General features: G+C 45.7%; 2 protein-coding genes across 2 annotated transcripts in view; both read right to left on the reverse strand.

Annotated features, from left to right (window-relative positions):
• The window catches only part of LOC147725442 (uncharacterized), a 45,920-nt gene extending 39,929 nt beyond the window's left edge, over positions 1-5,991 (reverse strand). Inside the window, exon 1 of the mRNA XM_086964110.1 lies at positions 5,737-5,991. Within this exon, the coding sequence (XP_086820236.1) occupies positions 5,737-5,842 (106 nt within the window). The 5' untranslated portion in view covers positions 5,843-5,991. The remainder of the gene's footprint in view (positions 1-5,736) is intronic.
• LOC147725440 (janus kinase and microtubule-interacting protein 1-like) overlaps positions 1-16,999 on the reverse strand; it is a 1,438,523-nt gene that overhangs the window by 275,781 nt on the left and 1,145,743 nt on the right. The window lies entirely within an intron of this gene.

Here is a 16,999-nt window from a genome sequence, read left to right on the forward strand (position 1 = left end):
ACCTTGTATGTGAAGAGCATTGCACATCTCTGCGTTGGATGCTCATATCCACATTGGTGGCAACTGATGTGTGTTGCTGTGTACAAGTTGGAGTGAAGGACTGCAAGGTCTCCTCGGCAGCCATAGACTGTGACCCGAATCATTAGTGCGGTGAGGAACCATGCCACGCCCCCAAGACACCACATCCTCTCCGGCTTCAACACTCTCCTCTCCATCTTTCAGGAAGTTCCTGTACCCCAGCCGTCACTATCTGCTGAACTGTGAAGCCTACCCCCCTCTGTCCCTATTTTTAACCATCTCAGTTATTTCGATGGATTATGCAACCCCCCAACCCCGTTCCTTCACCCACTCCACTACCCATGCATACCTATCCCTGCCCCTGTCTTCAAATCACTCACTCCACTCCCTTTACCTTCCTCCTTTCTCCATCCCTCTGTCACCCCGTCACTCTACCTCATTTCCTCACCATATTACCCTTTTCATTTCCACCCATCAACTCTTTCTTGCCTTTCATATCTTCCTCTAACCACTCTCTCTATTAGCGCAATCTCTCACTCTTTCCTCCATTGCTCTTTCCCCTACCCGTCTCATCTTTTTGCTGTTCATCCCGTGCTGTTCTCTCTATCCCTCCTCCCAACCCACCCTTCCTACTCTCGTCCATCCCTAGCCTGCTTATGCCTGCCTCCCTCACAATTCCTCAGAGTACCCCCAAATGGAAGTCTGGACAAGCTAGAAATAGGGCCAGTCACAGAGCCTAACTGGAACATAAGCAATTGGTGAGCCATTGAGGGAACCATGGACGGGCCGAGGGCTCGAGGCGCAATCTTAGATTCTGTCAAGGACTGGAACATAGCACCAGTGACACGAGAAGAGACAGAATCTCAGACAGAACCAATAACCGGGCCAGAGAAAGGACCAGCGATAGGCTCAAGGCCAGGGACTGTGTCAGGACAGACCCCAAACAAGCATTGGCATAGCCAATAGGTCTAGCTTGTGGGACCTTAAAAGTTTTTAGCCATGCACACATTATCCTGGGTGCTAAGCCAACCTAACGAAAGACAAATGTAGTTAAAATGGGGGACATTCTGTGTTTGGAAACTAATCCCATTTTGTGAATGTATTTAATATCAATAACTCATATTACACCTTAAATAAACATGTGTAACCATTGGTTAAATTAAATAACGTAATAAGCTGTAACCGGTTAGTGAAATGGGAAACAAATACTAAAAATTGGGATATTTTGCTCTTTCTGCCACACCTCTGACTCCGCCCACTGACCCAACACACAGGTTAGTCCCACCCTCTGATTCTCCGCCCACAGTTCCTCTACTTTTTTTCCCCCACTTCGACCACTGGTTCTATCATATATCTGGATGAATGGACAGAAACAGTAAAATACAAGTCGGGCCGCACACTATGCTAAACACAGATTTTTGGCCTACGTGTTTAAGCCACGCCTTAAATTACGTTGGCCACGCCCCTGTGTGAGACCCCCCTGTTTTTCCATCCGACTTAAAGCCCTGGCTGCATTCATATGTTCAACTGGTACACATGAGTTCAAATACAATACAAGAATAATGTTTTAAAATGTCAAAATAATGACATCATATTGCCATAGACATGAATATGATGCATTAATCCACATCATTTGTTTTTTATTGACGCATAATTTAGTAAAACTTGTTGATAAACTTGATCCTTAGTTACCGCATAACTCCAGGGGCTCTAATTATAGCACTAGATGTATACAATGGGGAAAACGCTGCAGGAAGCCTTTTTTTATTCGAGAAATATCATCAGTTTAAATACATGGTGTTGGTGATCGTCGAGCAAGTTTTCAGTATCTAGACATGCCGTTCATCGTGCCTCCTTCAGAGTGCCATGATGGGTCAGTTCCTTCGTTGTGCACAGTATTATAATATACTATACTGTAGCATTTATATAGCGCTTCACGCCGTATCGTGAGCGGCAGCACGTGATCGGTTCGGGCGCGAGGCGCTCTACGCCGTGGGAGAGGGTGTGGTTGCAGCTGGCTTCAGCTGTATTGGTTGCTTCGAGAGGCCCATTGAGATCTCATTTCTCCTCTTCTTAATCTCCTCAAAATAAAACCACAGTTGCATCTGAACCGTGGAGCATAATATTTCCACATCCCCATCTCTCCGTGATTTCCCTGTTTGGGAAGCGCATGTTTTCGTTTAGAAATCAATATAATTAGCAGGTGACTGAGTATATGTCATTAAGCAAAGCAGCAATTAGACATACAAACACTCTCTGAAGGGCTGAGCAATTAGCATTTCCGTCTGTACGGCATCTCATTAAGGAGCATGATAACAAGGCTAAGTGATGTCCACAAGGGGGCACCTCTGAATGATCAGGGTGATGCTGATAGGAGGGTGGGGGTGGGGGGCGCTCTGCTCAAGGGAGTGCTCCCCTGGGGGCCTAAGATTCATTACAGAATGATGTGCTATTCTCAAAACATTGTGTTTTTGGACCACTGTCTGTGCCTGGTATATTGGTTACTGGGTGTGCAGTGGAAGTTCCTGTGCAGCACAGGTCCCTGCAGTGGAAGAGACCACGGCCACCCAGGGAGTCCCTGCTCCACCTGTCGGGTGACTGACAGCACCACCCGCTCTCTCGTCCGGCCCCAAAACATTTGAATATGTTTGCAACAGCTACAAGGCCATCGGCACCAACAAAGCCGAAACCTGGAAGAAACACTTTTTTCACTGCACCCACATGACAGCACGAACCCTAGAACGACCCCCTTCCACCTGAAGCTTGGCCACACTCCTGACATTCAGAAAGAACTAAAGACCCTCCTTTTCCCTTTCCCCCTCCCAGCACCCGAAACTTTTCAAATACGCACATAGGCTTCACCTCACCAGGACATAGGGATATATCTCGGGTCACTAATGCATTTACTGTTGAGATGTGTGCTGCCTGGAGTTGTATCACAGAGGGTGCCCGGGGGTGCAACGGACAAGTGCGCCCGCTTTGCTTATCCCTGGGGCACTTTGGTATTACAGAAGGGGACGCGGATGCTTGTGCGGCCCCCTGCGTAATACAGATAGGTCGGGCGCACATGGAGTACCAGCGCAATCATTGGAGAGTGGTCCCTCATTTGCATGGGTAATGAGGGACTCACTCTGTCTCTGCACCCGCACCGTATGAATGCAGGCACTGAGGCAAACATGCCCTTAGAAGGCACACTGAAAGTGGCGCATCCTAAATGCAGACCTCTGGCGGGGAGATAGGGGGACCCATGGACCCCCAGACATCCCCTTGCAGGCGTGACCAGTCACTCACTGCCAGCAGTGCATTGACCATAATAGGGCATACTTTCCTTGTTTGTGCCCAGAGCACCTGTTTTAAGGTGCGCCGTGGCGCAAACAAGGAAGGTGCGCATTAATGGTAATACGGACCCTGGAGGTCATAGTAACGAAACCTGATGCTGTATTATACACTTTGCCCCAGAGGCACAACGAGAGTGTGAACACACTTTCTGCGCCCCCGCAGCACAATGGGCTGTAGACGTTTGTGCATCCCCATCTGATATACTGATAGCAGTTGCACACAAGTAGCGTCAATGCTTTCATGACAGGTGTTCCCTCATTTGTGTGGGGTCGTGGCCCCATGAAAATGAGTGAATCACTTTGCCTCTGTGCTTGCGCTTTATTACAAATGAGGGCGCAGAGGTAAATATGCCACTATAAAATGGTAGTTTACTTTCAGTACGCCTCCTAAGGGCAGCCCTCTGGGGTGGGAAAGGGGACACATGGAACCCCCAGACATCCCCTTGCAGGTGGGCTCTGTCACTCACTGCAACTGCCTGCAAGGGGATCACTCTCCCCTCTGAAAAGTACAGGCAGCATGCTGTCTGCATTATGAAACACAGAGTGGCTTTAAATCAGCCACTCTATATTTCACTTGAATGCGCTGCCCCCAGCATGGACACACTTCAGTCTCTCAAAATACAGAGCGATTGTCTTGTTTGCAACTGATTCATTGGAAGACTCTGAATTCTAAATGTGGAGACACTGCCGGATACACTTTGGGGCTGATGTAAAATCGCAAACTGACAACAAATTTCATTTTAATTAAACAAACACTAACTTCTCACAAGGCCATCACTAAAAAGAAGGATAAGAAGGATATGGTAACTAGCCACAAATCTGGCTAAGCAAAAAGACAACTACAGTGAGGTAACCCAGTTCACAGAGTGCCTTCTCACCCCAAAAGTCCACGCATTCAGTCAAGTCATCCCCAAAGAAGAGTGCTGTGGAAACAGTCTGTACAATACAGTCACCCAGGGAAGTCCTGTCACCGCTGTCTAAAGACAGAGGTTTAACACATCCACTGTCCTTCTGCTGAGGCTAAGACTGGTTGCTACTGGTGCTGTTCCCACATTAAAACCAAAGGGGATGATGGATGGAGTGTTGAACATTGCAAGCACTCACCCCAAGTCAACTGATCTGGGTTTAATCCATCATCATTCTTTAGGTCACTCCACCACCCCAGTTCAGACATGGCCATATGCAAATCAGTCCGACCCTGTGCCTCATGGGAACAGTCCAGCTCGAACTGCCAAGCAGTGTCTTCCATGGACCGGAAACAAGCATTCTGGGACCGGTTTCTGGCTAATCAGCCGTCATCAGTCAGGCTAGCTTAAATGGTTTTCTTTGTTCGCCCCTAAATTGGCAGGGTATGCCCATACGTGGGCCCTTGCTCACTTTGCCACTGGATTCAAGCTAGCCTGGCTGATGACGGCTGATTAGCCAGAAACTGGTCCCAGGATGCTTGTTTCCAGTCCAGGGAAGACATGGCTTGGCAGTTCGGGCTGGACTGTTCTCATGAGGCACTTGGTCAGACTGATTTGCATATGGCCATGTCTGAACCGGGGTGGCAGAGTCAGCTAAAGAATGATGATGGATTAAACCCAGATTAGTTGACTGGGGGTGAGTGCTTGCAATGTTCAACACTCCGTCCTTTGGTTTTGCTTTGTGTGTCCACATTAAGCCTCATTCTTGCACTCACAGCAATAACAGGCCCTCAGTTCCCAACTGGAGCCCAGGTAAGTAATCAAGGCGCTAAAATAGGCTACAAGCTTGCATGGTACACTCAAAACAGCACAAGGTTCGCAGTGCTGCAGGGATCTGTCTGCACAGCACTAAAAGAACTCCCCTGTGCGGCCCAGCCACGGACTCACATGTTATCCACTGTCAATGATGAGCTGCACGGATTTTATTCACAACAAATAAAATACTCGGCTTCCTTTCCAGTATTCAGAATTCGTCCGGCGCTAAGTTGAAATAATTCTCGTAAAGCCTGCCAATAATGCGGGCAATCAATGCATAGACACGGACAATAATACCCACTTGTAGGGAGGAGCAGGCGGTAAAATGCACTTACAACTGCTGGGAAGCCTTTTCTGTGAATTTCATGTCGGCAGTTGGCTTTAGAAAACATGCTGATCGCCTGCTGCGTGATGCAACAGAGTTTTTATTTGGCACAATATTATTTATGGACCACAAATCATTTTGTGGGCTTTGGAACACAGATGTAAGCAACAAGTGGCAAGGAGGCGATAAGAATGGAGCTGGCTGTGTCTGGATGGAGAAAGAGGGTAAATCAGGCTGGCGAATGTGAAGGGGGATAAAAGAGACATTAAAAAGCTGAGACGACCACATCAATGGCACATACTGCAAAATACCCAACAAACAACAGACGTCTTACCTTCGTGTTTATAGGTCATTTCTTGGCAGCCAGAAAAGTAAAAGCAGACCAGGGCACAGAGGCAGATGAAGAAGGAGAAATATAAAACGAGCAGCACGTACTCCATGGTGCCAGTGCAAGACTCCCGCGGCGGCGGCGGTGATGGGTGATATATTCTATTTAGTGATGCTTACGTATCGACGGACTAATCTTCAGGCTACTTCAGCACCCCTGAAGCAGGCGAGCAATCTGGCCCAATCATCAAGCACCGGCTTTTTTTGTTTTTTCCCCTTCTTCATTCACTGGTGTGAGTCATTGTGTTACACAACACACCCATTGTCTTCAGTGCCAGATGTGAGGCAGACAAGTGACTGAAAGCAGCGGCGGGAGAGGCGAGAAGCAATCAGACACGGATGCCACTTAGCCCACGATGGAGTGCGTCTGAGGGTCAGTGCAGTCGCCGAGTGGCCTCGGTGGCTATCTGAAGACGGATGCTCCTGAAGCCCTAAGGATGGCCAGCGCTGATTGCGCCACTTCTCCGACCACTCTGGCTCCGCCCAGGCCTCACCTGGCACCTGCTCGTGTGCCAGCTGCCTGGCACACGTTCACCGGTCCCTGGGCTCCTATGATTGCTCGGCGGAGCTAGCAACAGTAACCCGGTGTGTCCTGTAAGTACTGTAAACACGAAGGGAACCTACAGCAGGGCCTCCAGAACAAAGGTGGCTCGTTCCCAGAAGTCCCTAGTCCCTTGCTAAGTCAAAGAAGAGAAGAAAAACTACTACCTCAGGATTCTAAGGTGTGTGAAACCACCACCCAGGACAAAAACTGAAATTGTAATCTTACGTTTTAGAAATAAGCATATCTTTGCAGGGTTATCTGAATTATTATGTTTCATTTCTGCACAAGATGTTCTGTACTAGAATCATACAAACAATATGAGACGATTAAACACCAGGATTGTTTCAATTGAAATTGGCTTCTGAATTATTCTGCAATCAAAACAGCCAATTGAGAGAAAGTGACGAATTACAATAGCTATAAAGTGCCCAATTATCCAGCAATCCTCACTATTTTTGTACAGTTAGCTCCTCAGACGTCACAACACCAAATGTAACAAATATAAGTGATCAGTCTTTTTAAAACAAAACCAATACACCAATGACATTTAATTAATACTACTGCATACTTATATAAACACGTAAAATCATTTGTAGTAAATGAAGGGGCTTTCTGTGCTCCTCGTTTAACTGCAGAACAGCTGTTGTTGGGCCTGGCTGTCATGCTTACTAAGCATCATGTCCTGCGAGTCTGTGACCCGATCACAGATACGATGATAAAGGTCCTCATGCCACTCCTGCAGTGGCCTGTCTCTGCAGCCTATTGAGCCCTCAGAAGGGGACACTGAGGACTCTGGCTGGAGAGATCTGAGCCAGCTGAACTGATTTGTTTGGAAGTTAAGGTTGTCCTGAACTGAAATCATTCATCCTTGGTGGTGGAGGGAGCTGGGGCTGAGTTAAACACGTTTGTGAACAGTAGGTGCAGCCATAGTGGTCGAACAGGAACCAGTTCCCCTCTTGATGAGGCACAAGGAGCATGCTGAGTAAAAGGGGATGGCTCCATCACTTAGACATACTCTGAATTCAGCTCAGTCCCTCCAGCCTCTTTTTATTTGAAGTCCCCCGGGCTGAATTCAGCCTAGCTGATGTGGTTTGTGCACCAAAGGAGGCTGCTGTTCTTGGCCACTTTGGTCTAGAACAGATAAGGACATATGTTAGACCTGGCATCCTGGGTTTCCCCTAACTTTTTGCCTTAAAAAGTCCTCTTTTGCCTGACTTTGTTTTTTGGTTTTACCAGCTTTAGGACTCTGCACACGTTACCAATGATCACCAGTGCTAAAGTGCTTGTGCTCTCCCCTTAAGACAGGAAGGAATTGGCTTATATCCAATTCGCATATTTATTTTACTTGTCAGTCCCTTGTAAAGTGGCACTACATGTGTCCATCTCTTGAAAATGAAATGCTGCTAGTGGGCTTGCAGCACTGATTGTGCCACCCACATAAGTAGCACTTTAAACATATCTCGGGCCTGCCATTGCAGCCTGTGTGTGTGCAGTTTCAAACTGCCATTTCAACCTGGCCGAACACTGTCTGGGAAGACATCCACGCCTCAACCTTGTGGACAGGAACAGGCAAAGGCTTACAAAATGGAACCAAACCCCATTCTGGTTTACTTATACACACAAAACATGTAGCAATACATGCATACATCCCGCACATAACATACACATGGGATGTTAGTGCTAGGTTCCAGGTTCATGCATAAAAGCAGAACTTTACATGAGTGGGCCAGTAGACCTCCACTCTAGTGGCACAGATAAAAAGATCTGGGCACAACTACTGATTAATAAAATAAAGTATTCTGTCTCAACCATTCTACATGCCAGACCCACTACAGGGATAGTAGTCCACTGTCAAACAAATGAAGGCATGGTGTCTGCACTCCTCCTGGACATGCCAGAGAACAATCCTAGTATTTTGAGCACACATGAGATTAGCAAGAGGCTGTGGCCAAACTGATCCTCACAGTCAAGCTGTTGGAAATGGGGGTCTCTAGCTGGCAGAGGTAGGTACCTTTGTCTAAATAGGGAAAATTGCTTCTGGTCAGGGTAAGGGGGATACATACTTTAGATAACCCCTGCTCCCCCCCTTGGTAGCTTGGCACAAGCAGAAAGGCTTATCCCAAAAGGCAATGTATAAAGTATTTGTACCAACACTCACAGTAGCAGTGATAACGCCACAAATGGACATCACACCGGTTTAGAAAAAGAAAGTATCTTTATCTAAACTTAACAAGATCAAAACGAAAAAAAATCCAATATACAAGTATTAAAAAAATTACTTTCAACAGGTTTTAGCAACTGAGTCCACAGTAAAATATGGATGCATGATTTCTTGCAAAATACCTGTCATTGCGACAAAATTCCCCAAGTCAAACAGCCACAGCGATGGGAAGCATTGAAAAACAAAGAGATGCTTCGATTCCTGAGACCTTCGTGGATGCAATGCGATGCAACAGTTTCACTGGACACAGGGAAGCGGTGCGTCGGGTCCCGTCTGTAGGGGGAAGCAATGCGTCGATTCTGATATGACCCCGACCTGCGGGTGATGCATCGGGGAAAACTTGCTGTACAGGGACTATGTGTTGAAATCCGGGATACGTTGGTGAATGATGCGGCAGCTTCGAGCGGTGCTGAGTCAGTTTCTTCAGCCGCAATCCCTCGATGCGTCGATTCTTGCAGCAGTGACAGGTGCTGCGTCAGTTTTAGCAGTGGAACGGCGGTGCAGTGAGATTCTTCTCGCACTACATCGCTGCATCATAAAAACTGTTGCAAGAAGAGATTTTCTTGTTGTTGCATTGCTTTCCAGCTCCCAGCAGCAGAAACAACCTCCAGAGGCCTCACACAGTCACATGCACTTCTTAGCAGGTCAGAACACCCAGCAAAGAAGTTCAGGGGAGTTGGGGGTGAAGTCTTTGTGATCCTGAGACTTCAAAACAGGCAAGCTGTACTCAAGCCCCTGGAGACTTCCCTCAAGCAGGGGACACATCACACTGCAAAGTTCTTCCCCTTTCCTTGGCAGAAACAGCAACTGCAGGCCAGCCCCAGATACACAGCAAGGGCAGTACTTCTCCTCAGTTTCTCCAGCTCTTCTCCTTGGCAAAGGTTCCTCTTGATTTCAGAAGTAGTCTATAAAGTTCAGGGGTTTTAGGTCTAATACCCACACCTCAAAATGTCTTTGTTCTCTTTGTGCAAGGGTCTCTTAGCTCAGTTCAAACGAGTTCTGTCCTCTGTGGTGCAGCTGCCCGGCAGGAGGTGGAGACAACAATGTGTAAGACAGACAGGCCATATTCAAGTGCAAGGAAAATCTCCTTCCACCACTCCAAATGCAGACCGAGCCTATTCAGGTGCTAGTGAGAACTCCTCCCCCCACTCTGAATGCTGCCGAGGTCTATTCAGCCCAGCCCTAACTCATCCAGGAAAGGCTAGACACACATATACCCCGCTCCTAGTGGCTGTCTGAGAGAAAGCACCTCCCCAGCCCCTGTCACTTCAAAACCAGACAGTCAATACACAAACAGGCAGAGGCACACAGAATGGTTAAACAAGAAAATGCCTACTTTCTAAAAGTTATGAATTTCTTTAAAGGTAAAGGGATGCACACCTTTTTATCATGTTTCTTATTTTGTCCCATATTTTTTCCTTGCCTTTGTTCTGTTTGCGTGCAGAAAGGTCATTAGGCCTGCCCCACTGCCATCAAGTTACAAAGAGCTTCTGAGGAATGGGACTACATCTAGCCCCAAAGAACCAATTGCACAGCATCATGCCGCCCCTGGCGTGCATGTTTTCTTCACGTCTTAACCTTTTCTCCATCATATACCAACTTTTTTCCATAATTTACAGTTTCTCTTAAACCAATATTTTCTCACTTTTGTCCAAATCCACAAACCGAATGCAATGCCAATTTTCTGATATTCCAACTGTGCCACTGGCCTCTTGAAAGAATACGAATAATGCCATGTTCATCACAAGCAGTCTTTATTTATGTTAAAACCCAATGCATTTCGGGCCATGGAGTGCCCTTCCTCGGGGGTCACTGCTGTGGTTGTTTATTTAAAAACGCCACCTTTCCTCGCCATCTTCCTCGTTGAGGAAGATGGCGAGGAAAGGTGGCGTTTTTAAATAAACAACCACAGCAGTGACCCCCGAGGAAGGGCACTCCATGGCCCGAAATGCATTGGGTTTTAACATAAATAAAGACTGCTTGTGATGAACATGGCATTATTCGTATTCTTTCAAGAGGCCAGTGGCACAGTTGGAATATCAGAAAATTGAAAATTGGCATTGCATTCGGTTTGTGGATTTGGACAAAAGTGAGAAAATATTGGTTTAAGAGAAACTGTAAATTATGGAAAAAAGTTGGTATATGATGGAGAAAAGGTTAAGACGTGAAGAAAACATGCACGCCAGGGGCGGCATGATGCTGTGCAATTGGTTCTTTGGGGCTAGATGTAGTCCCATTCCTCAGAAGATACTTTCTAAAAGTGGCATTTTCAAACACACAATTTAAAAACCATCTTTACTAAAAGATGTGTTAAAAAAACTTTGAGTTCAGAGAGCCTAAACCTTATTTCTCTATCTCGTTCCAATGGGAAGTTATATTTATAAGATGTTATAAATAAACTTCCATTCTATCCTTCGGGGCAAGATAGCCTTTCGATAGTGAAAAACGAAATTGGCACTATTTTACTATCAAGATATGTCACACACACCAGTACATGTCCTATCTTTCACACACACCACACCGTGCCCAGGGGGGTACCTTGGGCCTACCATAGGGATGCCTTACATATAAGAAAAGGGAAGGTTAGGGCGTGGCAAGTGGGTGCACTTGCCAAGTCTACATGGCAGTTAATAACTGTGCACATACACTGCAGTGGCAGGTCTGAGTTACTGTTTCTGAACTACTCGTTTGGGTGTCACAATCAGTGCTGCAGGCCCACTAGTAGTACTTAATTTACCAGCCCCGGCACACTCAGTGCACTTTACTGGGGACTGATCAGTAAATCAAATATGCCAATCATGTTCCCAATTTACACAGAGAGCATATGCACTTTAGCACTGAATGGCAGTGGTAAAGTGCCCAGAGTCCTAAAACCAACAACACAGGTCAGGAAAAAATAGGAGGAAGAAGCAAAAAGTTTGGGCATAACCCTGCAAAAAGGGCAAGTCTAACACGGGCACTCGGGAAAGTCCTATTTGTGTCCTTCATTCTGCTTTCACCAATTTGATCCTCATTCCATGTATCAAAACTGATCTTCTGGGCAGATGTTCTTTTTACACTTTAATACTCCTGAGTCCATCAGGAACACTTTCTTCTCACTGTTACTGAGGAGGAAGCTTAAAACCTTTTTCTTTCGTTAACTGATAACAATTCTATTCTGCAGTTACCTATCCTCCCTACCACCAATATGCCCTTTGGGATATTTGTTTGCACTTTAATAATACATAACATTACATAACGCATTCCAGACATTAAAAAAAAACGATACCATCATAAGGCACTTAAACCCATTATGTGTTTAAATTTCTGAAGCAAGCCAGGTAGGGTCTAGGAAAAGGTCCCCCTGTATTATATAAATCAGTCTAGTGAAAGAAGGCACCAGGAGCAAAGTGCTTTAAAAAGGCACCCATCAAGTGTTAAAAAGCATTGTGTATTTAAAATGAGGTGAAGAAAGGAAGGACTGTGGGGAAAGTACTTGAGTCCTGTTATCCAAGAATCAGCCTAATGAAAGAAAACCCCAAGGTGCAATTCCAAGGGTCAGGCTGTGCAAGGCTTCCAGGTGGTCCTAGAGATGGGACTTACAATGAGCCTGAAGGAGAGCCACATGGATCAAAGAGTGCAGCAGGTTAGTCGACGTAAAGCCATAAATTCAGAGAAATGTGCCACCCAACAAGGGATTTTAGATTTATTGTACAACGGCAGGATAAATTAATATTGCAAAAAGCTGAGTCCAAACAGAGGTGGCATGGTGGGTAAAGTGAGCAGAAAATGATGGCTGCACATATTGACTCAAATTGTGGTTAGGGTTTTTATTGCTATACGGACTTGAAAGATGAATCTTGTAACAAATATTTTGGTTTGATACACTGATGTTATTTGATATTCCTTAGAAAGTAGGCAGGAGGCAAGAAGAATAAGGTGCTTAACTTTTTGTAAAGTTCTTCCTGTTGCATGTCACCACTCCCCCACAATCTATATATGACCCCTTCCCAGGCATTAGCATATGAATGGAAGATTATTCTTGCTGCAGCAACTAGAAACAACTGCCAGAGTTATACTGCTTGACAATACTTGTGGTGCCACATGCACACAGGAGTCAGTGACATCAGCTCTGTGTGTGACTATATTCTGAGCACATCCAGAGAATAAAGATCTGACAAGTGAATACTAACAAAAAAATAAGCACAATAATTCCAACATCCATACTCCGGTGGTGAGGCAGGAGGACAGAAAGGAATCTGCAGGAGCCATCCTATCCACCAGTGAGAACTTTACAAGGGGTGCATTACTTGTTCTCTTAACAGATATTGGATCTTTCATATACCTTAGATACAGTAACCCTGAAGGAGAAGGGCCGATAATCTGGAATTAAAATTATACCTGACATCTAAGAAGCACAAGTGCATTATGAACTTATGAGAAAGGAGGAATCAAAAAATAGATCTCAATGGGGAAGTATATGTTATGTTAAGGAGAGATTTATATAGCGCTCATCTACTCCGTGGAGTGTCCCGGCGCTTAAAACCCTCGGCGGAACAGGAGACGGGGAGCAAAAGAGCACCTACTGAACAAAGAGCAGAGTTTTGAGATCCTTCCAAAAAGCTAAAAGATTACCATTGGTCCTAAGAGACAGAGGCAAAGCGTTCCATAACTGAGGAGCCAGGCGTTTGAAAGAGCATCCGCTGCACCGGGTACGCTGAATCGCTGGTACAGCGGCCAAGGCCAGAGTGGAAAACCTAAGTGCTCTAGATGGCTGGTAAAACATCATCCGTTTCCGGATGTACACGGCACCTGTGTCATGAAGTGCCTTAAAAGCCATCGTCAGTGCCTTGAAAACAATGCGCTTTCTGATTGGGAGCCAGTGGAGGGTGTTAAGAAGATGGCTGGCACTGGCTCTCCGATTGAGGCCAAAAATAGCACGTGCAGCAGAGTTCTGGACAATTTGCAAGCGCGTAAGGAGGAATTCCGGGAGGCCCAGATACATTACATTTGCATAAGTATAAATGGAAGCAAGGGAAGGGAGGTAAGGAATATGCACACTATCAGCAAAATGTAAACAAAGACTCATGTTTCGGTGAAAAGGGATATGACACAATGGTCATTCCATGTCCTTTGACTGTCTTGAAGTTGCAATCTTTTTCTGCCATGGAAAATACAAATCATACAGGTTGCAAAATTCCAGTATGCAAAGAATTAATGCTATTTTACTTGCACCAGGAGGAGAAAAGTGATCATCAGCTGGAGTAGATTACCCTGATAGAAATCATTCTGGCATACAGGAAACTTGCAGGAATTCAGGTTAATGATGGTAAAAAGATGTAGTCAAGCTTTAATATATCAGTCCAGAAGGCTAAGCTTGACAAGAGATGGTAGAGTAGGTGACCACTGTTCTGAGAAAGGAGATCATACTTAAAAGGAAGCACAATGAGGGATTAACGTTTAAGATAAGAAAGCCATAATATCACAGCCACCTTGTCCAATTCAGGACTTCAGAATTATGTTAGCCTTGTGATTCTGAGTTGGAACATGACCTTTTGTAGGAGGGATTCATTGAAAGGTATAGTGAAGCTGAAATATTCATACCAGAGCCTTAGCATCTCCCACTGACCCAGAAACCAGGTGCTCAGTGGGACAGAACATAATTATAGAGACCTTTTACTATAACTCCCTATGCGTGGAAGAGAAGAGGTAGCCTCGCAACTCGCATTACTGACTGACAGAAGCCGGTCAGGACTCTGTAAATGAGTAAATGCTAGATGCGGTGTGGATAGACCAATTTAACTACATCGGGCCAGAATCAGAGGTGGGCAGCTTCTTCGTAGAGCATTATGGAGGACATAGTCCATTCCTTGTTCACATAAGCCATCCCTATTCTGTTGTTCTTAGAAAAGGGCCCTCTCTGAAGGGTCAACCCTAACTGTTGTTTGCCTTCCTCTCCTATTTATTTTTCTGACCTTGCATTTTTCGGCTTTAGGACTTTCTGCACTTTACCAGTGCTAAAGTGCATGTGTGTCTCCCTTAAAACATGGTGATATTGGTATATACCAGGTTGACATATTTAGTTTACCCGTAAGTCCCTTGTAAAGTGGTATACATATACCCAGGGCCTGTGAGCTAAATGCTAGTTGTGGGACTGCAGCATTGATTGTGTCACCCACACAGTAATCCTTTCAAACCTGTCTCAGGCCTGCCATTGCAAGGCTTGTGTGTGCAGTTTACTGTCATTTCGACTTTGCATTTAAAACCACCTTCCAAGCCTTAAACTCCCCTTTTATTACACATTGGTGACCCCTAAGGTAGGCCCTAGGTAGCCCTATAGACAGGGTGCTACTAAAAGGTAGGTGTTAGAAATGGGGGTCTTTAGTCTGCAAAGTTAGGTACCTTTGTCCAAATAGGGACCCTTGCTACTAGTCAGGGTAAAGGGGATACACACTTTGGATAATCCCAGCTCACCCAGTGGATAGCTTGGCACGAACAGACAGGTTTATCCCAAAGGCAACGTGTAAAGTACTTGTACTCAAAACACACAGTAATACAGTGATAAAACCACAAATGGACACCACACCAGTTTAGCAAAAATAAAGTATCTTTAGCTAAACTCAGCAAGACCAAAACAACAAAAATCCAACATACATGTACTAAGAATATGACTTTAATATGACTTTAAAAAGGTTTCAAGCATCTTGGTCCATAGAAAACTATTGATGCGGGATTCTACACAGAGTACCTGTAGATGCGTAAAAAATTCAAAAGGTCAAACAGCTGCAGAGAGGGGAGCGTTGAGAAACAAAGAGATGGGTCAGTTCCTGAGTCCTTGGGGAGGCGATGCAACAGTTCTGCTGCACCCATGAGAAGTGATGCCTTGAATCAGGACTTTAAGGGGAAGTGATGTGTGAACTCCAAGACGATTCTGGTCCGCGGGTGATGCATCGGGAAAACTTGCCGCACAGGTGCGATGTGTGGAAATTCGGGGTGTGCTGACGATTGATGCGGCGGAAGCAAGTGGCACTGCGTTGGTCTCTTCAGCAGCGATCCCGATATGCATCGGTACTTGCAGCCACGACAGGCACTGCATTGTCTCTGCAGCAGTGCGGCGATGTGTGAAGATTTTTCTCCCACGGTGGTGCTATGTCAGGAAAACATCCGCAAGAAGACCGATGCATAGATTTTTTCAGTTCTGTAGGTTTCTTCCATCTCCAATAGCAGGAATAACCTCCAGAGGGCCAGAACTGGAACAGGTACCTCCTGGAAGGTTAGAACTCTCAGCAGCAGAGTTCAGGGGAGCTGGGGTGAAGTCTTTGTGTTCCTGAGACTTCAGAACAGGAGGCCAGCACACACAGGCCCTTAGAGATTCTTCTTCAAGCAGGTTTACAGCAAACTTCCAGTCTTTGCCCTTTCCTTGGCAGAAACAGCAACTGCAGGCCAACCACACACAGCACACAGCAAAGGGGGACTACTCCTCCTCACAGCTCTTCTCCATGGCAAAGGATCCTCTTGAGTACAGGAGTGATCTACAATTCTGAGGTTTAAGGTCTACTACTTATACCCCATTTTGTATTTGTTCTCTTTGTGCAAGGGTCTCTGAGCCCAGTCCAAACCAGTTCAGTCTCAACAGTGGAATATGACCACAGTGGGCGGAGATAGCATTGTGCAAGGGAGACAGGCCCTATTCAGGTGTGAGGAAAACAACTCCCACTACTCTAAATGAAGACAAGGTCTATTCAGCTCAGCTCTGAGTCATCTTGGAAAGGCCAGGCACACCTCAAACCCCCCCAGTGGATGTCCACAGTGAATGCACATCCCCAGCCCCTGTCACTCCAAAACCAGACAGTCAATCCACAAACAGGCAGAGGCACAACAAAAGGTTAAACAAGAAAATGCCTACTGTCACCACGTTCAAAGCGCGGGTGGTGCAACACAATTCCTCATTACATTACATTACATTGCTTTATGCATTAGAAATGGGCATTTTCCACCGCATGTGGCTGAACACTCCATGATCACACCTCTATTAACTGTCCACAATACAGCAAACAGACTCCTTTCTCTCGTGGTACTCACCAGTTACCTCACTTCACTAATACCTCTCTAATTCACAGCACTACAAAGCCAAGCAAATGTGCAATATAAAGACATGTTTCTTTAAAAATAAAAGGTAGTAGGAGTCCATACAAAGAAAGGACAACCAACTCTGCCCATTATTGAAATTAATTCCTCACTCCGCTGGGGGCTGAAAAAGCCATGGAATGTAATGTGCTAGCTTGCGCACGCTGCAAAGCGATGCACGGTCTGCTTCTGTGTGCTATAGATGTTCTTCCAATGCTTGGAAGTTCAGCAAATGAGTAAATATTGATAAATGGATATGCCTGTGCCTTACAAGCAGTGTGAGGTTCTATAACACTGAAGCAAATCTGCACATACTTAACACATGGCCAAATGTCTTCT

Source organism: Lissotriton vulgaris, chromosome 3_2 (assembly GCF_964263255.1).
Source record: "Lissotriton vulgaris chromosome 3_2, aLisVul1.2, whole genome shotgun sequence".
NCBI lineage: Eukaryota > Metazoa > Chordata > Amphibia > Caudata > Salamandridae > Lissotriton > Lissotriton vulgaris.